Source organism: Sciurus vulgaris, assembly GCF_902686455.1.
Source record: "Sciurus vulgaris genome assembly, chromosome: 5".
In the NCBI taxonomy this organism is placed as follows: domain Eukaryota; kingdom Metazoa; phylum Chordata; class Mammalia; order Rodentia; family Sciuridae; genus Sciurus; species Sciurus vulgaris.
In genome coordinates, this window is record NC_136465.1 from 62,558,188 (window position 1) to 62,584,986 (window position 26,799).

Here is a 26,799-nt window from a genome sequence, read left to right on the forward strand (position 1 = left end):
TCTGTGTCTTCTCTTCTGTCCAATGGTCTTCCATTCTGTTTTTGTGCCAAAACCATGCCCTTTTTGTTACTATAACTTTGTAGTATAATTTAAAACCTGGTATTGTGATGCCTCCTGCATTTCTTTTCTCACTGATTGTTTTGGCTATTCTGGGCCTCTTATTTTTCCAAATGAATTTTATGGCTGCTTTTTTTATTTCTATGAACACCACCTTTGGAATTTTAATAGTAACTGCATTGAATCTGCATAATGCTTTTGATAGTATGGTCATTTTGACAATTTTAATTCTGCCTATCCAAGAACATGGGAGGTCTTTCTATTTTTCTTAGGTCTTCTTAAATTTCTTTCTTTAGTGTTCTGTAGTTTTTTTTATTGTAGAGGTCTTTCACCTCTTTTGTTAGACTTATTCCCAAGTTTTGTTTTGTTTTGTTTTTGTTTTTTTGTTTTTTTGAGACTATTATGAATGGGAGAGTTTTCCTAATTTCTCTTTCAGCTGATTTGTCATTGTATAGGAATGCAATTGGGTGTTAATTTTTTATCCTGCTACTTTGCTGAATTCATTTATGAGTTCAGGAAGCTTTTTGGTGGGGTTTTTGGGGTGTTCTAAATATGGAATAATGTTATAGGCAAATAGGGATAGTTTGAGCTCTTCTTTTCCTATTTGTATTCCTTTAATTTCTTTCTTTTGTCTAACTGCTCTGGCTAGGGTTTCAAGGACTATGTTGAATAGGAGTGGTGAAAGAGGGCATCCCTGTCTTGTTCCAGTTTTTAGTGGGAATGCTTTCAAATTTTCTCCATTTAGAATGATGTTAGCCTTGGGTTTATCATATACAGCTTTTACAATGTTTTATAATGTTCCTACTATCACTAGTTTTTCTAGTGTTTTGAACATGCATGGATGCTGTATTTTGTCAAATGCTTTTTCTGCATCTATTGAGATAATCATGTGATTCTTGTCTTTAAGCCTATTGGTGACATTATGTCTTATTTCTCATAAAAGGCAGTTACATTTGAATTACCAAGAAAACCTCATTAGTACAATTTAACCCATGAGGAGAACCAACAGTGCTGTCACACTAAGCTTCAAGGATATATGTTCCCAACTGTAAAGACCAATACCTTATTTTCAGCAGTATATATAAGTTGAATTCTCTAATAAAGTTCATCATTTTAGTTGTAGTAATTAATTTTAAGTAACTGCTAATAATGTTTCTTTCCAGATGAAAAAAATAAGGTTATGTCCCTTTTTCCATTTGAATACGAGAAGTGATATCAGCTTAATGTAAGAAAGGTAAAGAGATCTTAGACTGTGAATTAAAGAATTATAAACTTCATTTCTCAGTGAGAACAGTCTACTTGAAAGGTTTTGAAAAGTCCTAGCTTAGCAGAAGTTAAAGTTGATAGTAAATCATCTGTCTTCCTCCCATCTACTTATTGTTCTAGTTAACAAAATTAGGTTTTTAGGAGGTTAGAGATGTTGCTCAGTGGTCCCTGGTTCAATCCCCAACAACCCCCCGCAAAATCAGTTTTTACTTCTTATTTTCTGACTTATGTTTTCATTGCTTCTCAATCAAAATGTTGTAACTAGAAGTTATTTTATTTACATGTATAAATCTACACTTAATATCAAAGTCATGTACTTTTCCACTAATAATTTAAAACCATAAATTATTTTTACAAGAAATAATTTCACCTTTACAAGAAATAATTGAAATGGGAAATGAGGCCATGAAGTGTACATCATTGGTGAAACCAACCTACTCTCAAGGCAGCAAGTTCATGTAAAGTAGTGGGAGTAGGAACAAACTCCTAGATACTAATTTTGCTGACATATAAAGTATTATAAACATCCACATTGTACTAATGCAATTTAAATATTCAAGATTTAAAAGGTTGTTCACGATATTGTTACCAAAAAAGGAATAAGGAAAAAGAAAACATTCAATACTTAGCAGTTGCTCTAGAGTTTCAAAACATAAAAGTTTGGGGGCTTTAACTATTCTTTTTTCTTAAAAAGAAAAATTGATTTTGAGCACTGAGCAGCAAAATAAAGAATTTTAGAGCTAGAGAAGACTTGTCATCATCTAGTCCAACCTCCTCAGCATTCACCAAGTCCAGTAAAATTACTGTCTCCTCAAGGGGCTTGGATTTCCTGCTCTGATTTCCAAATTAGTCCAGATTCAGATTAGTCCTCTGAATCTCATTGCTGTACATGTGTAACCATCTTTTCCTCTCTTTCTGGTATGCTCCATATTCATGCTAATGATTGCAGCTGTGAGGATTATTTCCTTGATTCATTATGACTAAATTAGCTTGCAAAATGAACCATTTACCATATACAAGTACAACTTTTAACTCAAATGCCTGGCAAAGGTATAGATGAATAATTCAAAATTTTAGGAATAATCATAGTACCAGTCAATAGTGTAATTGGTACTCTGGAGAACACACTTTGGTAGACTGTATCATAGTGACTCAAGAATGAGTAATACTACCCTATTATTTAAGATATTTAAGACCATAATGCTACCTACACTATTGTAGTGGAGAAGCAACAGGAGGCCAGCATAGCTTTTCTCAGAGGCAGGGATGGGCAATATTTATTATGCATACCACATGAGCTAAACAATAGATGGAGATATTACAGCAGACAATGAGATCCAACATTTGACCCCAAAGAGCACACATTGTGCTCAGCTCATTGTGCAATGTCAGATAATTACATACAGAACAGAGAAACTACATAAGACCTCTACAAGCTTCTTGCAGCTCCATCACTGCACAGGCAAGTTATTATTATTACTTTTTTTTTTTTTTGGTACTAAGGATTGAACCCAGAGGCACTTAACCACTGAGCCATATCCCCAGGCCTTTTTTATATTTTCTTTAGTAACAGGGTCTCACTGAGTAGCTTAGGGTCTCACTAAGTTGCTGAGGCTGGCTTTGAACTTTCAATCCTCCTGCTTCAGCCTCGGGAGCTGATTACAGGAGTGCCCTGACCAGGCAAGGTATTAACTTTGCCTTTCTCATCAGTATACCGTGAGAAATAACCACTGTAGTAATATGAGGCATTTTGTAAATGAAAGTGCTTTTTATAAAAAAGCTGAATATTAGAAAAACAAGATTAAATAATATAGTAGGAATGGTTCTCATATGTATGTCCAATATTTATGTCACCAATATAGGACTGCAACCTGGGAGAAGTTATTTTAGGTAAACACAGTTTCCTACCCAGCTTTTGCAAAGTCAAGAAAATATCTGGGCATATTAGCAAGAAAGACTGTGGAGTCTTACATTATTTGGGTGTTATGTGTGCTAAATATAGTGGGAATATCTCATATAGTGTGGAGTTCCCACAATGTCTACAGCTTCTATTGCAAATCTGGAGCTAGTGATGTGGCTCAGTGGTAAAGCACTTGTGTGGAAAGCGTGAGGCCTGGTTTCAATCAGCACTACACACACACACACTCTAGAATCTTCTGCATTTCAATGTTTGTTTGAAGTATTTATGTAGCAACTTCTAAACACTGAAACTATCAAAGCCTATTATTTACCAACAAGGTATTATGTTTTTATAACTCAGAAACTATAAGAAGATTCTGTAGGTGAATATTCATTCTGTGATTAAACCTGTCATTATGTTGGGTTTGTGGGAGTTGTTATAAGTGATTTATCATGGTAACTGAATCTACTTACATTTTTAAAGTTTGTTAATTTTCTCAGAAGACTGGGATATTTTTATCCCATTCTACATCTTTAAAAGACAAGTTTATATAATTTTTTTTCTAGGTACTTTCCATCCACCACCACCACTGGGGATTGAACCCAGGAACACTATACTACTGAACTACACCTCCAGCCCTTTTTATTTTTTATTCTGAGACAGGGTATCTCTAAATTGCCCAGGCTGGCCTCAAACTTGCAATCCACCTGCCTCAGTCTCCCAAGCAGTTGGATTATAGGTATGTGCCATGCAGCCTGGTTCAAATGCTGTGGTTTTTGTTGTTTTGTTGTTGATTGTTTTTCCTTCTGTTTTGGGTTTTTTTTTTTTTTTTTTTTTTTTTTTTTTTTTTTTTGTAGTCCTGGAGAGCCAACCCAGGGCCTTGCAAATGTTAGGGCAGCACTCTACCACTGAGCTATATCCCAGGCCAGGGATACAGCTTTTATATGGTCCTTCTTACACCTAAGATTCTCAAACTGTAGGAAAAGGATGGGATACTTTTTTGGTAGACATTTAATGTCCTGTGACTATAATTTACTCCCAATTTTAACAAAATTAGAATTTTTACCTTTTTACCCATCTCTTTTTTCTTTCTTTCCTTTTTTTTGGGGGGGCGGGCAGGGATGGAGAGGGTGGGTCGTTCGAGAATTGAACCCAGGTGTATTGTACCTCTAAGCTAGATCCCCAGAACTTTTTACTTTGAATTTTTAAAAATATTTTTTAGTTGTCAGTGGACCTTTAATTTATTTTACTTATTTATATGTGGTGCTGAGAGTCGAACCCAGCACTTGCCAGGCAACCCCAGCCCTATTTTTAATTTATCTTGAGACAGGGTCCCACTAAACTGCCCAACATGGCTTTGAGTATGTGATCCTCCTGACCAGATCTTCCTGTCTCAGTCTCCCTAGTAGCTGGGACTACAGGCATGTGCCACCATGCCCAACACCAGCATTTCCTGTCTAATTAAATGGAGCAATACACCACAGTGTTTAGTTTATGTTATAACAGAACCCAAATAATCTGTCATTGAGAATCATGATCCTACATTCTCTCTTACCCCTGAACAATATAAAATTTTGGCCTTGGTTTAATAAAACAACTCCCTGGTTTAATTTCATTACATTCAGAAATAACTAAAATATTCAAAATTTAAATTTATGTGCATGCCATTTATTTGTAAAAATATATAATCATACAATTATTACATGGTAAAGAGAACTCCATTTTTAATTCTCTTTCCCTGATTGACCAAATTCAGTACTACAAAGAACTTTCATACAATGACTTACTATTTTATTCACTCTATATATTTGCGTTTTGGTCTCTGTTGTTTTTTTGTCCTCATTATTTTATCTCTGTATACTTCTATTTAGTATTTCTATTTAGAATAGAGAGATAGAAGCATGAAAATAAGTAACACACCCATCAACATTTTTGCCATACTTCATAGGAATGAGCAGTTAAGGCTAGAAACCTCAGTATTTGAAAACCTCAGTTTTCAAACTTGGTTTCTAGATAATATTATTGCTTCCATGATTGAAGAGAGTAGGTATCACATGTGGTAAAATAGATTTTAAAAAAACAGGATAAATAAATCAATTTGTTTTCTGTTAAGCATATTGACCTCTGTGCATTGTCTGGCAGAGTATTACTAAAATTTGCCTAAACAAGCTCTCATGATGTTTTCATATTTCATGGAATGCTTTGTCCATACTTGGATTTGAATCTTCATAATGACAAAGGCTCTTAACAGTTATTTTTTTAACATACACACACTATCATTTTTAGAAAGTTATAATTCATCTTCCTAGTTATATTTCTGCTAAGTTTGTGAAACTGTAGTATACTAGTATGAAAAAGGTAAAACTGTATATATAGTTAGATTCTGAAAATTAGAATCATGTGCATTTTAGAAAAATGGTAACTTGTGGCACTTTGGTAAAGGAATGTGCAATTATAAAGGTTTATGCCACTTTAATTTTTTTAAACCCTAGAATTTCTCTCACTAGGCTTTAGATTCAAAACCAAACCCAATTCTAAGACTAGCACTTTTCCCCTACTGGTAATTCCTATTTTCCTAATGATGTGGAACATTAACTTAAACCATTCTTTTCAAATGTTCCTTCACTCACCTTCTCTATCCTGACCACAAAACCTTTAACTTAAGGAACATTTTTAATTAACCCAGTGGTAATCAGAAAAGCATTTTAGGTATCATGCCCATTTAATCTTGTACTTCATTTCAGTAATCTTTTCAAAATAGCTAAATTCCTAAAACGAATTTTCAAACATTTTAATTGGGTTTTATTGGTTAAAAGTGACTGAACAGTTAGTTATCTATGTTGTCATAATTCATCCTAAAATCTGGGCCTTCCTAAATAACTGAGTATACAGATGTATACTCATACATACATACCCCCAAAGACAAATAATTAAATATATAATAAACAGAATTCTGTATGATTATGGCTATCATATAGATACACTCTTATTAGCTTAATAGTATTTTACTGTGATATACCCCTGGATAGTAGAAGCAAAAGGGATATAAATGCTCAATATTAACTGTTGGCATCAATACAGATTATGCACAGTCTGTTGCAATAAAAGGTATTCATTGTGCCTGTATCTGAAGAATTTCCTGTTAGTTTTCTCTGGTCTTTTTTATTTTAGGCTGCACAATCATTTTAAGTGTAAAGAAAACAATATATGAATGAATGAACAAAATAATGGCCCATTTGCCATAGGATTAAATATTTTATTGAATTTTTTGAGGGACATCGGCTGCTGTAGATTATGACATAAACCAGATTGTTCACAAGCAACATGAGAGTCTTATGTACAAGTCACAGCATTTAGAAATGATACATCTTCTCCTTTACCCACAAAATGAATTCAGAATTGATAATTTAAGTTTATAATTTCAAGCTGCTAGTTATTAAAGATTACTATATGGATTGAAAGATAAAATAATATAAGAGCTACAAAAGAATGCTAATTAATAATATAACCCCCTATACTATCAAACTTTTGATAATGTTGGGTTTCTTATAAAGCCTTAAAATATTTTAGTGAAAATTTAATTACCTGGAAAAGAAGGCACTTTATTACCTTGAACTAGCTTTTTGTCTGTATAGAATGTCTAAAATCTCTTAAAATATTCTTTATCCTTTTATAAATTTATCCTAGTTATATGTTTTTCTAAAACCACTTAGAGTATAATGTAATAAATCAAACTATTTTAATTTAACAGAACATTATGTTACATAATATAACCAATGAGCAATACAAAAATAAAACTCAAGAGTAACAAAAGTGTATGTGATAATGGCAAAACTGTCTAAGTTAGTCTACAATCATTTGAAGTTAAAATATTGTAAAATTTAAGACTTTATCATTGAACAATTTTTGGACAATTTTTACTTTTAAAATTTTATTTTTAATTGTTACTACCTTGTCTTGAAATGTTTAGCAAATATAAGGGCAATCAAAATTATTAAGCTAGCCTATCATAATCATAATTCAGTTTTATTTTAGCTGTTTTTTAATATAAAACATTAAGAAGTCATTTTTTTTTCTTCTTTGCTCAAGTCAGCCATACCTGGTGAATTATCAAATTTAAATCATCTACAAAAATGTACTGCTATGTGCAGTATTTCTTCTTCAGGAAATCGGTAGATTTATAGAATGAATGTAGTTCAGCAGGAAAAGCATAGGATAATTTTTTTTCAAAAGGGTTTGACCCTCTCAAGTGAAACTTAACATCTTTCTGACATTCATTAAGATAGGCTAACTTTCAATCCAGAATGTTTTTCAACAGAATATTTCAAAGTGAACAAACTTTGCTTTCTTTTTTGTTTGAGAGCAGAATATTTAAAAAATTTTTTTTCTATAATGTCACTTATCTTTAAGTCTTTCTTTGTGTCACCATTTCTCTATCTCTAGTTTGAAATGCTTTTTACTAAATGTAAATGCAATTTCTTAGATGGAGTCATCATTTCATGGTATAGAAAAGAAGTCAAGTTTATCAGGTCTGTTCTTATCAAGGAGAGACTAAAGACAAATTTCATGTCAGTTATTTGGTTTGTTTGTTTTCTTTTTAAAATAAGATATATTAACCCAAAGGTGTGTTAATGTCAAGGCATGAACAATCTTAAATGTAGATCTATTGAGTATTTTGTGATGCTGAATAACAGACTTTTCTCAAATATCTGTGATGCTAAATATTTTCCTTAGAAAGTTTTGTTTAATGTTAGATTGTTGTTCTGAAAGATGTTGGTCCTAGTGGGATTTTTAAAAATTTGGAAAACAAATAACCGCATGTATTACAACTATAGACATGGTGAATTGTAAACTTACCGTATAGTACTGATTCTATTTTCAAAAATGTTCACTGTTAAATATAGACAACATAAAATTGCTGCTGTACTGTAATTGAGTACTTTTTCCTAAATGACCCTGTTATCACTATTCCAGAATTAGAAGCTGGGCAGATACATGATTGATTCATGTGTCTGCATAGATGCTTCAAGGTATATTCTTCTCTTGGTGAGTAAAAATATATTTTCCTTGGCATCAATGCATTGAGATCTGAATATACCTGTATCTATTCTTACTGCACATTTCTTATACAGTATCTTCTCATATGCCAAAATTGGTCTAGGCACAACTAAAATTAAGGGTTTGTTACATGCTTTCTAACAGAAAGGTTTTCAATAATATGGGTTTGTACTGTGAAAATAGTAAAACTCCCTTTAAAATTTCCTATTTGCTAAATTTAAATTAATATCTTTTCTTTAGCTCACAAATTGCCCTAAATCCAGAGAGAATATCAACCCTTTTCACTGTTGTCAAACCAAGCATAAGGAACAGCCCAATGATACTACAAAAACAGTTGAGGAATAAGGAATAAATCTCTAATGTTACACTCCAGAGTAAAAGCATTTGGTGAAAGAAATGAATCGAAGTTCATCATGAATCCAAGGCTTCTGTACTTGGCATTCCTCCATGGAAAGGAAGAGAAGTATCAACACCACTGGCATCATTTTCAAACTGATCTTGTGTGGAAAACCTTCCACCACAGTGGAGTATTTCTTGACTCTTTTCAGATTTTTTGGTTTCTCGTTTAATTCATCCAGCCTTTCCGTTTTCAAACCACCATTTGTCAGCATTGAGGTAGAAGACATGTAGATTTGAAAATACTTTCTCAAGAGATCATGTAACTATACAACTCTGAATTTAAAAATTGAGGGCGGGGAGGGATCATTCAACCCACTGCCTCTTACAAGAAACATTTTTTTTTAAATCTGTAACTGCTGTAGTGTTAACAGGGTACAGGTGTTTTTTGTCTTGTATTGTACTTAAAAGGTTCTCATTGATTGTGATTGTATTGTACCGTATGAGAAGAAATCATAAATTGCCTTGTATTGTTTATAATAGACCATACCATGTACTACTTTTGGTTCCAAGTTTTTCAGTGATGCATGTTAACAGTTAGGTCCTAAAATTCTGTGGTGCTAATTCTTCCATATCCAATGGTGCTTTTGTGGATGCTAACTGCACACATGCTGAACAAGCTTGAAGTTTAAAACTTTCCTCCCTTCCTCTGTTTATATAAAGTAAAATAAAATAACTTGAATTTGTCTCAAAGTATCACTGACAATCTAATAAACTGGTTTATATGTGTAATTATTATGGATTTTTATTTTTCAGAAATAACTTGATTGTTGATCTTACCATGTGTTTATTCTGTTATTTCATTTGTGCCCCCCAAATCTGTTGTGTCTTTAGGAATTTAAATCCAGTTGCTATGGCTTCTAAAATCATGTTTAGGTAGGACCTATAAAAACCAATCCTACCAGACATGGGAATAAGTAAGTTGAAAATGTGCCAAAAGAGTGTTTGTCTATTTATTGCTTTATTAGTAGTTTTGTCATCTGGTTGAACCAGAAGATAACATTTGCATGAAAGCTAGTATGCCTTCAAAGCCTTTATTTCAATTCAGATGACACTGCAAAGGTCATTCACATAGGTTCATATTTAAAGTAAAAGTTTGGAGGCTGGGAAGTAGCTCAGTAGAGTACTTCCCTAGAACCCAGGATGCCCTGGTTTTGATTCCCAGCACAGCAAGATAAATAAATAAATGCATGCATACATACACACATACATAAAAAAGATACAATTTTAAAATGAAGTAAATTTCATTCCTCATGTATGAAAATAAGGACAAAACATAAATTTGGAATGTTCTGGAAAAACTGACATGAGTCAGATAGTATAATAGGTAGTCATGGCAAAGGTTTTATGGGATTCTAAACTTCAGCATGTATATTAAGAATCACAGGCTGGGGATATAGCTCAGTTGGTAGAGTGCTTGCCTCACAAGCACAAGGCCCTCCTGAGTTCAAATCCCCAGCACCACACACACAAAAAAAGAATCACAGCAGTAGGACACATGAAGCTACAAACAACTTCATGAGGGCAGAGAACAGCTTCTTCCAAGCCAGAAAAAAATTCAGTATTAAAACGGTATGCAAATTTTCATTCCAACCTTGATATCTTGACTAACCCACAGGCAACATTAAAATTTTAAAAGAACAGAAAAAATGGAAACAAATGTATTAAATACAACAATCACTGACCTTAAATAGAAGATGATCAAACTTATCAGTCTAACCCACTGGGTCTGATAACTGAAAGGACATTCCCATACTACTGTGCTCTTTGTTATATTAAAAGTTTAAGAGGGGTTGGAGGGGTAGGGGGGAAGGGAAAAAATAACAGAATGAATCAAACAACATTACCCTATGTAAATTTATGATTACACAAATAGTATGCCTTTACTCCATGTACAAACAGAGAAACAACATGTTTCCCATTTGTTTACAATAAAAAAAAGTTTAAGGCACATTAATTTTGCCTCAAATCATTATTAAATCTTGTCTGACTTCTAATATCAAAAAATGAATATTAGAGAATAAAGCCTATGAGAACAGTAGGCTTGCTTCTCTGTCACTATCTTGAACAAATGCAATATTTACTAAACCACAGCTTCTCCCAGAGATATTTCTACAGTATATTTTGGTAACTACATTTACAGCATTACATTTTATGAAAACTGGTAAATAATAAATGTGATACAAAATAATTCCACATTTTATTTAATGAAAAAGATAAAGTGGGTATGTCTATTAATATTTTAGAGAATTTTTATTTCTGTGCTATATCTTGCCTGCTAATAGAAATAAAAATTAATTCTAATTTGATGAAACTGTGAGAGAGCAAATGAGTTGCTTTTGGGAAAAAATCTTTTTAACCTATATCTTGCCTGCTAATAGAAATAAAAATTAATTCTAATTTGATGAAACTGTGAGAGAGCAAATGAGTTGCTTTTGGGAAAAAATCTTTTTAATCTATGGGACAAGGTCTCTAATTTTAACTCTATAGTCAACTATATTTCTGTATTAATGTTCACCATAATGTCTGTGCCATCTAAAAAGTTATTCTCGAAAAATTTTATCATTTTTTTAGTATTAAAATTATTTTTAAAACTCATCAGCCTTAAATAAAATGAGTATACTCTATAAGTTTGGTTTATTTATGAAAATAATTTAGTCCCTCTTTCTTGTAAAACCATGATTTAAGTTTTTTAAGTTATACAATTATACCTGTCTTTATAATTTTATCAATATTATTTTGGGAAATTGTCTTTTCTGATTCTAAAATAATAATTTCCCTTATGGATCTTAAGCTAAAGATATTTTCCCTGAATTCTAGTAAGGAAAGCATTTTTTAAAAAATCCATGTGTTCTCTACTGAGTAAAATATTTCAAAATAAACTTTATGAACACTGAAAGATTATCCTTACCCATCTTAGGGAACTAATTTCTCTCACCAGGAGTTACTTTGAGTTTGAAAATAGCCAATAATAACAATAATCTTAAGAAAAAAAAAATAGCCCATCTATATAATCTCAATTTTGTCTTCCTGTATTCTTTTTTAAAAAGCTGTTGAAGTGGGTGTGTAGTGATTCACACTTGGACTAAAGTTACTTTTCTCACTCTCTACTTTATCCTTGAGTGGGGGTGGATGTGAAAAGACTCCTAGAAAATAAGTTGAAAGTGATACGATTCACACAAAAATAAGTGAGTAGTAGTTCATAGGGCTAAATAAATCAAAAAATGCAGTGAGCTCAGCACTACACATATTCTCCTAAACTGATCTCTTAGCAACTGTGAATGGTAAATAAAGTTTACACTTCTTGCAAAGCAAATTGTTGGCTGTCATAAAAGACTTAACAAAAGACTAGTTCATGAAGATAAAAAGGACTGAATGTATTTAGAAATTAATGTGTATTTAGAAACTAAGTTTTACTAATTCATTCTGAGCGAATTCACAAGAGATTCCTTTTAAACAAGATCATTAAAATCTTGAGCACTGGATATCCAATGAAGAAACCAATTAATTTATAACAAAAAACAAAGCATTACTCCTAGGGAATAGGATGGGAAGGAAGGTCTGCATAAGAAGTGGACTTAGAATTTTGCTTTTATACTTATTATTTATGATAAGCATTATTTTATAATTTTAAAAATGACTTCGTAGAGGAAAGAAATAATACTAGAAAAAATAAAACACTAGAAAACTAGTCAGCATATTGTTTTCAGTAAGAAAATCAGCTTTTAAAGCCTGATTAACATTAGAATGTTGCTGGGCAAATATAAAATCAGTAGGAAAATGAGTAATACTCATGAATAGCATCCTGTTGTGATGGGCCTCATGATGTAGACCTGCAAAGAAAACAGCAATATTCACTTTGGCTCATCAGAGCACAGTTACCCCAAGTCAGAGAAGAAACCACTAACAAAACCTGATGCTTTCAATCTTTTTCTCTAGATTCCATATGACTCACCATCATTTGGTGTGAAAATAGTATTGCTTAAATAATTAAGCCACAAATTTTCTTATATTTAGTATTGCTTTAGTATTCTCAATGATATACCATTTTATAACCACCATTCATCAGTAAGCACTATTATTAATTACATATGATTATATAATTATATTATTGCATAATTTCTTAATTATTTCAGAATCATCCATATTATTAATCATTAAACCATCATTAACATTAATCATTCACTATCATTATGGATGCCATTCATCAATAATAGGAGTTTCACATACAATAGCTCTCTGACCATAACCCTTCTTGATAGAGATTTCATTAGTAGTGATTAATGAAAGGGCAAGACCACATTCCTTTGTCATGGCTAACCTTTCCAATAGACAATGACTTTCATTACAATGGAATAGATATAACTCTAGAATATTTCTCAACCCAGCATTCTCCGGGCAGCCATTACCAGTTGGCCATACTTAGCATGCAAGATTGACATATTTGCCATTCTACCTTAGATGCCCACCAGCATAGATACAAGCCATCTGTGTTAGTCTGGGTCCTCTTAGAAACAGATGCCAAGATGGGATTAGATGTGCAAGTAATTTATAAAAGAAAAAACCAGAGAGGGGAAATGGAGAAGGAGTTAATGGAGGAGCCATCAGACTATGATGCAGTTCTGCCCCTGTGAAGAAGAGAGGAAGCTACAGAGGGAGGAAAGAAACGAAGAAGGAGATAAAGAAGTTATTTCCTAGACCAAGTGCTATTCTAAGCAACTTTCAGCCAGGCCTATGGAGAGTGCTTGAGAGATACCTGCTCCTTATAGGAGGCCAGCATCTTGCAGGTACAGGCCTACTTGGTAACCCTGTCACTGTCATTGATGAGGAGCAGTCTAAAAGAAGCACACCCTCAGTGTAAAGGCAGCAATAGATTTCAGAGCACAGAAGCTGGGTCAGTATATCAATTAGGTGGAGGTGTGGATCTGTACAGGGCAAACTGGAACTTGTGGTGGCCATAAACATGTATCTCTTATATTTCCTATTCTCCTGATTGACCCACAGATTGTTTCTGCATTTTGTGAGGCTGGCTTGTAGATAATGTGGTATCTGTGTTTGAAGGCCTATACCATCCACATCCTTTGCTGTGAAATGGATCCCCTAGTTATGCCTCTGTCTCTGCTACCATGTCCACTCTGTTCATATGCCCATCGTGCTAATTCTGAGATGACCAATAGCAGTATAAGTCATGTTCGGGGGCTGTTCAGTATCTTGGCTATTCAGTGTTTCTTCCATGGAATATTAATATTCACAGTTTTGCCCAAACCCATATGTCCACCCACAAGCCTCTACTTCAGATCTGTTTGCCTTGATCTTCCCATCCTTTTTCTTTCAGGCTCCTGATCAGATGGCCAGGCCATGGATCACTACCCAGGAACTACCGATTTATTTTTTATCTCAAGACACTTCTTCCATACAAAGTGGTGCAGTCCTTCATACCAGGTGCAGTGCTTATAGCTCTCCCCATTGAGAAGATTCTCCCTCTCCACTCTCTTTTCCTACCCATTTTCAGCCTGCACCCATGTACTGAACTACTCCATCCATAAATCAAGTACAGGCTTTTCCTTCCTCCTTCAGCTAGTCATATGGGAACTTCCAAATGGATATACATATGAGATGACAGAGGGTTGCTGACAGCCTATCCATGCAATGAACTAATGGTCTCTGGTCCTGCTTAGTCTTGATCTTGGATGTAACAAGTTCTGATGGTGGATTGCTGGGCCTATTCAACTTTATGACTTGAAGGGTTCAATAGAACCCAAGTCATAATGGGTAATTCTGTACCTATGGTCCAGAATATTTCCACCAGGGCCCAGTGACACTTTAATTGCTATTTCTTGAAAGATGTTTATTCCTTCAGTGATTGGCATAACTTTTTTCAAGAATCTCAGGGGCTGCATTGGGGGAGCTAATTCTCTCCCTGGAACTTGCTATAAGCTCCATTTATTCTCTCTGCATCTTTTCCCTTTACTGACACCTCCAAAGCCATAAGATCTGTTTGATCACATGGATCAAGCAGCAGGGCTGTTGTACATGTTATAGAGCCATTTCATGCTCTAAGTCCTATTCAAAGCTGGTAGTCACATACCAAATGGGCCAGAGCAACATTCTTATCTGTGGAATAAGTTGTCACTCAAACACAAAGAGGCTTACCCAAGTACTGAACATCTTTTACCTAGTAGTAATGCAGGATGCATCTGTTTGTCTTTTACTTTGGAGAAGATGTCCTAACATGCTCCTGACTATTGAGCCCCCTGAAAACTTCAGTGGCAGGAGAGTGAGTGCTTTCGAGGTACATTCTAGAGTCCCCATATCCCTCAGTATCTTCATTCCTTCATCTAATCACTGTTGCTTACACTGTAACCTAGACCTGTTGTAGACTTCTTTCCTATTGAGGGCAATTCAGAAATTTCTACTTTACTGAGTTTTTTGGTCATTGTTTTTTTTTTTCAGGGGGGAAATTATTCATTTATTGTTTAAAGATCACAAGACAACATCTGAATTTCTATAGCACAATATAAATATTTTACTTTTTTAATACTCTATTTTTGATACTCTATTAAGCAGAGTATAATAGAAAAAAATTAGTTTCTGGTAATATTATATCTCTATTCAGAATCAAGTCTTCCATAGACATGTTACCTGGAAATAAAAGCCTGTTACAATAAGCAAAGCTTCAACCAGAGTGGCTACTTTTCATGCCAGGAAGAAGTTCATTCCTATAGGAGGGGTGATGTGCTATGTAAAATGGCTGTAATGTCACAGCCTTGAAGGCACTGGAAATGTATTATCCTATTCCAAATTGAATAGTTCTGCAAACTTCAAACATCATTTTCCAGATTTCAAAGAACCACCACAGGCAAACTGAGATTGTCCTATTTCCTGAGGTCCTTGACATAATATTAGATCTCAGGTTCTGAGAAAGCACTTAGTCAAGCACTCTCAAAATACAGTCCAAAGTGTACTCCTCTGGCTCCTGTCAGCATATGCTAGCTAATTCTTGAAACTCATCTGGTATACAGTTTCCTTTCTTGTTAATCGATCCTAGCATATACCCACCCAGGTTATGCTAGAACTGATCTTTGGTCATCAGATTATGGGAGAAAAGAGGGCAGCTACTGTGAGGAACACATGTTGCCTTGTGAGGGAGAGGCCTCTGCAACATCTTCTTGCACAATAGAAGTGCTAGCTCTTACAAGAATCATGAGACACCTTTGCAAGTCTAAAAGATTGGGAGAGGAGTGTCTGGGAGTGTGGTCCAGTAGTAGAATGTTTTGCTAGCATGCAAAAGGCTCTGAGTTCCATCTCCAGCACAGAGAGGGAGAGAGAGAGAGAGAGAGAGAGAGAGAGAGAGAGAGAGAGAGAGAGAGAGAGAGAGAGAGAAAAGCAGAATGGTATCCACCTATATCCTCATCCCAGTTTTCAGGGTCCCAGGTTTTCCCAGTCTCCCAGATTCCCTTACACCTGCCCCACCCCAGCACAGTATTCCTAGCTAAATATTCAAACATCTATAAATCTCTGTGATTCCAACTACTTGATCTTTAGCCTGTTCAACTGTGTCTATTCTGCCACCCCGCAGAAAGTAGGGATCTCTTCATAAGACTCACACAGTTAGCTATAAGCTGCTTGTTTAACTGTACTCAATATTCTCTACTGGCATCAATTCAACTTAACAGTAGTCATCCAACTCTGCTGTTTCTGAGGACATTTTTCTCTCCATAGCTTTCAAATGCCTCAGACATCACATCTACATCTTTCTTCTCTACCAGGACATTTTCCCAGGTCACCATCAATGAAATCTTCCACATTTGACTTATTATCTTGTGCTAGGGACAATTCATGTCCCTATATCTATAACCAAGTTGACATCCTCTTTACCCACTGGATGGTTAATACATCCGTCCCAAATCATCATCTTACTATCTATTTTCTTGGGTCATTCTACCAGATCATCTGAGAAGCGAAAGCCAAGATAGAATTAGATATGTGAGAGATTTATTGGGATAAATGCTGGTGAGAGAAAATGGAGGGCTGGGACAATGCTGATTTGTCCCCTACGAAGGAGAGAAGGGAGACCTTAGCCAGTAGCCTTGTTCGAAGGAAGTTTCAACAAGGCCTGAGTCCAAAGTTGCCCTCCAGAGAAGTCCTATGTCTTCCATATATAGGCCTGCCTTAGTATTCTACCAAGAGAGTCAATGGGAACAGTCCTGGGGAAGCAGTGCACTGGTTTAAATACAGTGATGGAAATGGGCAAAGCAGCTGCCACTGCCCTTGGTTAATTATCATCCCTGCAAGAGTAGATCTGAAAGGTATAGTATCATGGCTGCCGTGCCATCATATGGAGGCATCTGTGATCAAAAAGAGGAATGCTCAGCTATTCTTGGTGTTTATTTTGCTCAGTTTGAGACGGGGGATAATTTTGAATCTATAAAGATCAAATTGTGACTATAACTCATACTTGGGAAAAAATAATCTCCTTAAGTAGAGTCTGAACAGATCATGAGAAATAAGCTTTTTTAAAAGTAACATTAAAATATTAGGGAGTTCTCTTAAGCTCAATAGTCAGGTTTGTATTAAGGAAAAAAAAATACTTTCAAACTAAAAATATTTCAAGAATCCTGTTCACCTGCCAGTGTGGTTGTCATTCCTGCCACAGTTCTTTACACCTCCTTCCTTCCTCACCACATGCCAGAGTTCTCCCCACTGTGCCTCACTCACTGTGGCCTCCCAGCTCTTGGAATCAAGAATGCATCCTGTCTTTGTTTGGGCTGCTTGGTATGCCAGTGCTTCCTCAACAAATTTGAAAGACATCTTGACTGACCTGGTACCTAAGAATCAGGCCAGAATTAAGACCTACAGGCAGCAACAGGGCTGGGCCAACTCACTGGTGCACATGGTATATGTTGGCAGGGTAGGCATAAAGGAATTGACCATTTCCGATGCCAGAAACTTTTTTCCAAGTCTAAGGGTGCTTATTTTGGTTGATGGTAACTGAACAGATTCCAACAGAGGAACAGGTATCTTTGCTCTCAAAAGAGTGAATGTGGAGGCACACACCTGTAATCATGTGAGGAAGCTGAGGTGGAAGGATAGCAAGTTCAAGGTTGGCCTGGACAACATAACAAACCCCATCTCAAAAAGAAAAGTTGTCTTTGTTTTTGTTTTTAAGAGTGGCAAAGGAGGCAACTCTGCCTTCTCATGTGGTCACCATGCTGGCAACTTTCCCAATGACCTACACCCTTTGTCTCAGCTCTGAACAGCCATTACAGCCCTCAACTCTGAAAGTAATTGTACCCAAACATATGCAGAGGGGATCAACCAACTTGGAGTTGATTTTTGAAGATCAAATGGATCCAATCACAAAGCTGCCTTGTGTGCTACAACAAAGATCTACTGAAATCTCTCCCAGGAGGGCTATAGTATTGGGCTACTGGTTCTTAGTTGGTCTGATCCTACAAACTCACCAACATGTTAGGCTACACTGATGCTCAGTTCACTGAGCTCATACACATGCACCTCACCACCCATGGTGACCAGCATTGGAAGCACCCATAACAGTCATTTGGTGAACTTTTAGACCTTTAACTGTCTTTTGCAGCAGCCATGAATAGGCAGGCAGGGCCTCTACATGGACAGGTAAATCAGGAAATGCTTGCCTGGCTAACAGGAAGGCAGTGGACAAAGATACATAAGATGAAAATTCACAAGACTACACCTGGAACAAACCCCACTCAGGACTGACTGTGCCAGGTTGTGATCATGCAGTGTTAAGGAAGACAGATTAATGATTTACCTGTCAACAAACATGTGCTGTGAAACACCTGCCTAATGCCCTCATGTTTAAGCTGGTTCAACTGTACAAAATTGTGTCCAATTTCCTTTTAGAGCAGGGCAAGGACAAGAATCCTTTGCCCAATGTAGATGCTCAGTGGAAACTGCTCTACTACCATGGCCTGATGAAGATGAGTGCATACATAACCCTGGTGGGGTGTCACAGGCTCTAGGTGTACTGCACAGTTCATCTGGAGTGAAGCCCCATGTCTCCCTCTACAGAGGCCCAAGTCCACAAGCACAGATAGCCTAATAAAGTGTGTGGACTCAGAATCAGGGTAAAAATGGAGACAGGGGAAAAAATGATTACCAGAAAATAAGGATGATTAAATAAAAAGTATACTTTTGTCTTGTTTCAGGGGGCCTTTAAAGACTTAAGATAAAATTTTATCTGAGACACTGAAAATACTTCTGAGGTTAAAACATAAATGAAACACTTTAAAAGATGAAACCAGGGCTGGGGTTGTGGCTCAGTGGTAGAGCGTTTGCCTAGCAAGTGTGAGGCACTGGGTTCCATCCTCAGCACCACATAAAAGTAAATAAATAAAATAAAGGTATTATGTCCATCTACAACAAAAACTATTAAAAATTAAAATAATAAAAGATGAAACCAACTAGGCATGGTTGTGCAAGCCTGTAATTCCAACAACTTGGGAGACTGAGGCAGGATGATCCAAGTTCAAAGCCAGCCTCAGCAGTTTAGCTAGTGTAACTCAATGGTTAAGTGCCCCTGGATTCAATCACCAACAACAAAACAAAAAAGATGAAACCAATTCCATTCCCCTTCCTGGTATAAATTGCTCATCAGCTGTAGGATGAGTAAGCCTGATGCATGTGGTATGGGTTAGGTTTGGCTCCTTACCTTCTCTATTGTGAGCAACTGCTCTTCTTTCCCTGGGTTAAAGTGGTTGCACAGAATCTTCAATCTGGAGATTTTAATTCTATTCTACCAGGGCTCTAAAGACCAGCAAGACAGGACTCTGTCCCTGTTCTCATGAGAATATATTGAATTATCAGCTGTACCAAGCCTTGTGACCCTCTCCCATCCACACAAATACCTTCTAGCAAGAGCTATTTGTTATGTGGACATGCTCCAGCAAATTTTTTTAATGCTACTAGATAACCATGAAGGCATGGCATTTGTTGTGACTGGCACCCTGTCTTTGATTTCTCTTTTTAAAATCATTCCATTAAAATTAAGGTCTGGGAGTTCTCTGTTTTCCACCTCTTCAATACTAACCTTATTTCAGACTTTCCATACTAGCTTCACCTCAAGCTGAGGATGCTGTGGACCTTCCCTCTTAGTCCCTAATAGACACTTTGCTATGGTTTACATATGAGGAGTCTTCTAAAACTGATACAGATTAACTGGATGATAACAATAGGCAGGAAGGGTATGATTGGAGGATGGAAGTAGATCACTGGAGTGTGCCTTTGGGGTTTATATTTTTGTCCCTGGTGTTTGGAGCTTTCTCTTCTTGCCATATCTGAGCAGCTTTCCTCTGTCATACTCTTTCGCCATGATGTTCTGCTTCATCTCAAGATCAGAACCAGAAAGTTAGCCAATGGTGGACTGAGATTTCTGAAACCAGGAGCTGAAATAAACTTTTCCTCCTTTAATTGTTCTTACTAAGTCTTTTGATCACAGCGACCCAAAAGCTGACTAAAATAGCCTTCTTTCAGCAGTTCTGTCTGATCTGTGATCTTCCCCAGTCTCATGACTTTATCAGTGCTTAATGTGAACAAACAGTTTTTTACTTTCACAGATTACAAGCCTCTGACTGACAACCCCTCCATGCCACCAACATGCTGAAGGGCATAGAACAGAGGGTCACAAATGACCAGCATATCAATGGTCTGTCCCACAGGTACTGGCATCTCTTTTTGAACAGGGTAATGATTCAAGATTGAACATGGTCTCTTTTGAATATCAGGTTTTAGGGCTGGGGTCATTCAAAATAGTTAGACTCCCTCCTCATCCTTTGCCACTGGAAAATGCCCCTTCAACACAATGGAACACTACTCAGCCATAAGAAAAGAACAAATCCTAACAGTTAAACAACATGGATGGAAGTGGAAATCATTAAGTTAAGTGAAATAAGCCAGGCACAGAAAAGTGCTTGTCATTCATATGCAGAGCCTAAAAAAGTGGACTTCATAGAAGTTGACAGTAGTATTGGTTACCAGAGTCCAGGGTAAATACACAGGCCAGGGAACAAGGCAAGGCTGGTCAATGGGAACTAAGTTACAGTTAGATAGGAGCAAGAAATTCTGGTGTGCTATTGCACAATAGGGTGATCATAGTTAACAAGAATGAACTATACATTTCAGAAATCCAGCAGAAGCAGTCATTGAAGGTTTTCCCCATAAAGAAATAAGTGTTTGAGAAGATAGACATGTTTAACCTAAACATTATACAATGTACACATGTATTGAAATATTACATGGTACCCCATTAATAGGTATACTTTTTATATTTTTATATATCAACTAAAATAAACTTAAAAAATAAAGCACCTCTTATTTATCAATCTCTTTTTCCTACACCTTTCCCAAGAGCTCACAGTACAGTAATCGGTGTTAGAACAGTTTTTCAGCGACTTGGAATGCTATACCACGTTTTCTTTGAGAAAGGATTGAGATACTCCTCCTATGTCCCCTTCTTCCCACAAGTGTAATGGCACACACCTGGAATCACAGCAACTCAGGAGACTAAGACAGGAGGATCAGGAGACCATAAGCAACTTAGCAAAAACCTTGTTGCAAATAAAAAAATAAAAAGGACTGAAGATGGAAATTTTATCCCCAGTACCAAAACCAAAAATAAACCTCCTACCTGGGTTTGTATGGATCTCCAATTCCCAGAACCCCCTGTTGAGATGGATATGTTGTGAGCCCTATATTGTTGAGTCATGATGCAGACTTTGGATTATTCTGTATAAAATGAAAAATAGATTTTTTAAAAATTAACAATGCTTAAGCCTGTAATTTTAAAAACTCAGTATACAAATCTCCTATTATATATATATCCTGCATATTAAAGGAAAATTATTTCTTTCAATGTACAAAAAAAAGTTTATAAAAAGTAAATAAAGTGATTTCCACTTTAAAGGATTTTTAAAAGATTTTCTATGCAACATATTTACTAGTGAACTCTGCTAGTATATTTCTTAAATCATTTTACAAAGTCTTTAATTTTGCTTCATCACATGTTTGTTTAAAAAAAGTTTAAATATGTATTATTTATAAAATAAAGGTTCTCCTTATCTCACTCCTCAAAGTTTCTCCTAATCACTCCTCAGTTCAGTGAATTACCTCCAAATTTATTTACATGCATATGTTATTATGTGCATAGTATTAGCATATGCAAACATATTAGTATATACATATGATTTTTAAACAAAATGGTATTCTACCACACCCAATTATACTATATCTAATTACTTTTTTATGTTTACACCTTTTACTACTCAAAGGCTTTTTTTTTACATAACTTTTTTTAAAATTGAGATATACTGAATATAAAATATAATTCACTATTTGAAAGCATACACTCAAATTCATTAGGTTGTACAAACATCACCACACTCTCCAGAATATTTTTATCCCACCCAAAGAAACCCTGTACTATCAGTAGTTAGTCCCAATTCCTCCTTTCCCCCAGACTATGTCAGTCACTAATTTATTTTATGTCTTTAGGATTTTTCTATTTTGGACATTTCATATCAAAGAAACCATACAAAATGTGACCTTCCATGTTTGACTTCCTTCATGTAGCATAATGTTCCCAGGTTATTCTATATTAACCAGCATGCACCAGTACTTCATCCCTTTTTATGCCTGAATGATAATTCATTTTATGGATATACTTTTTGTTTATCCATTTATCATTTGAGTTGTTTCCACTTTTTGGTTACGATGAATAATGCTGCTATGAATATTCATGTTCAAGTTTTTTCAGGGACATATATTTTCAATTCTCTAAGGTAAATAACTAAGAGACTTTAATTTTTTTGAAGAACTGCCAAACCATTATTCACAGTCGACACGCCATTTTATATTCTCACCAGCGAACAAATTACTATTTAGGTTTAAAATATCTTGCAAATCTTTCTCTGTAGAGATTATTTTTAGTGACTTTAGTGCTCCATTTTATGAAGGCATCAAAATTTTATTTAACTAATCCTCTTATAATGAGCATTGCATTGTTTTCAGCTTTTACAATGTCAACCAATGCTGTATTAAATATATTTTATACATATATTACCCAGTGAAGTTTCTTAGTCAAAAGACATTCAAGTTTTATTTTGTTGATGCATAATTAACATTCAAAACACTATATCTACATTAAGTGTACAATGTGATAAGTTTTGATTATGTATATAACTACCAAACCTTTACTAGAGTCAAAACAATGAATATATCCATCCCCTGAAAAAGTGTTCTTCCTCTCTGATACCCATCCTTACACTCTCTCCCATCTTTGAGCAATCATTGGACAATTTTTCACCTATAGATAAGTTTGCATTTTCTAGAATTTCATATAAATTGATACATATTCTATATACTCTTTTTTCTTCCGCCTATTTTTAATCAGCATAATTATTTTGAAATTCATCTATATTGTCATGTGCATCAATAATTCACTCCTTATTGTTAAATAGTATTCCACTATATGAACTTACTAAATTCATTCATTTTTTTTCATCTATTGATGGTCATTTAGGTTGTATCCAGTTTTTGACAATTAAAAACAAGGCTACTAGGGCTAGGGATGTGGCTCAGTGGTAGAATGCTTCACCTAGCCCATAGGAGGCCCAGGGTTTAATCCTCAGCACAGCAAAAAAAAAAAAAAAGTGCTATGAAAAGTAGTTGTGTTCAAGTGTTCTTATATACATTTGCTTTCATTTTTCTTCGGTAAATATTTGGAAATGAAATGACTACATCATGTAGAAAGTGTATGTTTAACTCTTTAAGAAACTACCAAATTGTTCTCCAAAGTAGTTGTTTCATTTTACATTTCCACCAGCAATTCTTCCATGTCCTTGCCAGTACTTGGTATTTCTTATTGTTCATCCTAGTATATAAAAACACAGTTAATTATTTGTGTATTTTGTATATAATTAACTTATTTTTGTGTCTTGCAAATGTGTATATGTATTTATATATGTATGTATTGCTGGATCACATATACTTAATAGTTGACAAAATACCTACATTGGTTGCTTGGTTTGTAGGATAAACTTTATAAAAATGGTGAAGGGGAAGCAGTAACTTCTTCTTCCCCAGCACTGATGTAAATTAAATAGATATAATTTAATTATAATATATAATTATATTTATATATATATAAATATGCCATATCCCAGGAGGAATGAAAGAAATTCATTGTATTCTTAAACGCCTGGAGGATACAGGGATTAATGGTTTAAACCATATATTCTTTAACTTTCCAATTCTCCTACAAAAATTATATCTTGGAAGACAGCAACAAAAACACCTTAAACCCAACCAAATTATAGCCCAAATTGTACCTACAGTGTCAGGTGTGGTATCTCTGTTGAATCTTATTAATACTGCTTCTGGTACACAAAGTGTGGCCATGGAGCTATGACATGCCTTATTTTCCATCTCTATCGGTAAGACAGATCAGAAAGATTATATTCATTTGGACAAAACTATACATTTACTATCTTGCCACAGGAGTATTGTTAACTATTGCACAGTCTGTCAAAATATAACCCAGAGGGAACTTAATTCTCTGGACATTCTATAGAATAAGAGCTTGGTCCACTATATTAATAACATCATATTATTTACCAGAGATGACTCTGACCACCAGTGTGAAGGGAAATTCTCCCAACGGACAGGGCTTTGGTGGTTGTTGCCTGTTCAACCACTTCGTGCCAAAGAAAGGTAGCCTGAGTCTCATAGGCAGCGACAAATGGTTGGACTGTTCAGTCAAGAGCTGAAAACAAGGAGTAGAACACCAGGGACAAGGAGGTCTGAGGAAGAGTTGTGTGCGTGGACAAAAATAGGAGGTAGTCAAAAGGTGTGAAGAGATCTGTGTCGCTTGTTAATACTCAACAGAGGACGTGGTGGGGTGGTGCATGACTGTAATACCAGCAACTCAGAAGGATTGCAAGTTTGAGTCCAGCCTTTGAAACTTAGCGACCCTGTCTTAAAATACATTTTTAAAAATCCGCCCCCACTTCTTTGTGCTGGGAATGAAACTCGGGGCCTTTCATGTGCTTGACAAGTGCTCCACCACTGAGCTACATCCCTAGCCCCTATCTTTGATTCTGTATCTGATTATATTCAGTGCCAAACCAAACATTCCCACAAAATTGTAATTCTAATCTCAGACTATTTTCATGTTTTTCCTCTGGACATTGTGATAACATTTGCATGAAGGGAAGGAGAATATTGCATACTTATATTTGCTTTTTAAAATATCTTTATTTCTACTTGTTTATTTTTTTACATGGTGCTGAGGATAGAACCCAATGCCTCACACATGCTAGGCAAATGCTCTACCACTAAGTCATGACCATAGCCCCTATATTTGTTTTTAATTGCATAAAATACTCCTGAAAGAACAACAACAACAACAAAAATAACAGTAGGTGCCTTAGGGAAGAAGAACTATGTGATAGATTAGGAAAGAAATGTTTTTAACTCTTTGTCTGAATGCTTTTATCAATTAAAAAATAACCAAGAAGAAAATTCCAAAAGAAAAAGTCACTAATTCAAACTCTGTCAGTTTTCCCCCTTCTCACAGTTTCTTTTTCTAATTCCACAGTTGCAGAAGTAATCACAAAAGCACTCATCGGGATCTTTAAAATCAGTTTCCAGCAGATTCAGTTTGCTCAAGCTTTTCTCTCTCCCTCACTACTTCCCTTTCCCAGGGCTATTCTTTCTCCTCTTCCAATAAAGCTTTTTTTTCTGATACAATCCCACTATTTCTCCTTGTTCTCTGTTTATTGCCACTTTGACCCTTCTCACTATTAACTTTAGTCAGTAACAACCTAGGCTGCTTCTTCTTAGGAGGTAAGGGACAATTAGAAATAACTATATTTTCTTTTCCCCTTTCTCCATCTCCATTTCAGCATCACCATTAATTTTAAAGTATCTCCACTATCTAAGAGAGAATCTGATACATAATTGACACTCACAATTTATTAAGCTAAATGGAAGAATGAAATTTATGAATGAGCGAATGATACACCTCATTTTTCCTATGCATCCTTAAAACAAGGCCGCCACTATCTGATTTTAGAAAGGCTACAGATCTTGTGTCTGTCTTCAGGGCTCCCCTAAAGGTGTTTTGGACATTCCCCACTCCTAACTGGATGAGTGTGTTGTTAGATGCTTGGCCACTATGGGGACATTTAATGAAATTGCCGGAATGGCTTGCTGTGCTTCGTGTTTTCTCTGAATTCTCTAATCTCTCTGTGTCCCATTACTGTTGCAGGTCAAAGCAATTTGGCATGGTATCTGGGCCCTCAACACCTCTCTCAAATCAGCTTAAAGGCTGGCGTTGCTAAGTTGGAAAGTGTCTTTGTCTCCCAAGACACTATATCTACAACTTGATTTGTGGTTCTCAAAGGAGAAGAGTGAAAATTAAAAAATTTCCTGACATTTCTCACAGGAGATCAGAGTGAAAGGTTAAAGATACCAACACCCACCAAACAGATGGAATATTCTTTTATCCATTCATGTTACCAAAGTGTGAGTCCTAACAAAAAATAGATCATCTCCTTTCGACATTCTGTTCTCCAGCCACTACCCCAATATGCAAAGGTCTAACTACTAAAACTCACTAATTATATCCTGAATCGCTTATATAATGAAATAGTAATTATGCATTAGTGAAAAGCTTCAAGATGAAGCCTGCTTTCTATTTTGCAGGAAACAATCCCCTTCTATTTATTAAGAAACTACTGTATCATTTGTTTATCACATACCCACCACATGCTAGACACTCTGTTATTTTCTTTCACATATGTGATCTCCTTTAATGTATCTTTTTGTGTGTGTGCATTTACTCATTCATTGCATAACTGCAAGCAGGAGAAAAAAGATGCTAAGGCATTATCCTCTTGACTTGCCTGGATATTCAACAATGAGGGCACAGAGAAAATAAAGGGTTACTGTAATTGGGTTTGATTTTCTACAGATGGAGCATTGTTATTTAAATATAAGTTCCTTTTTTATGTTGTAGTTCCTGGTTTTAAAAGATGATTTTATGGTTAAGCTAAAATTAGAAACAGAGCATCAGTCACTTACAT

At 35.4% G+C, this 26,799-nt stretch overlaps 1 protein-coding gene across 3 annotated transcripts in view; it reads left to right on the top strand.

Annotated features, from left to right (window-relative positions):
* PURG (purine rich element binding protein G) overlaps positions 1-26,799 on the top strand; it is a 107,215-nt gene that overhangs the window by 28,826 nt on the left and 51,590 nt on the right. For 2 of the 3 annotated variants that reach the window (XR_013763851.1, XM_079140244.1), the window contains one exon: positions 8,522-10,143. The exons of the other annotated variant lie outside the window; for it this stretch is intronic. Coding sequence is in view for 1 of the 2 variants with exons in the window: in XM_079140244.1 (XP_078996370.1) it covers positions 8,522-8,626 (105 nt within the window). In the remaining variant the exon portion in view is untranslated. Of the gene's footprint in view, positions 1-8,521; positions 10,144-26,799 lie in introns of those variants that run through there. 3 annotated transcript variants of the gene reach the window in all.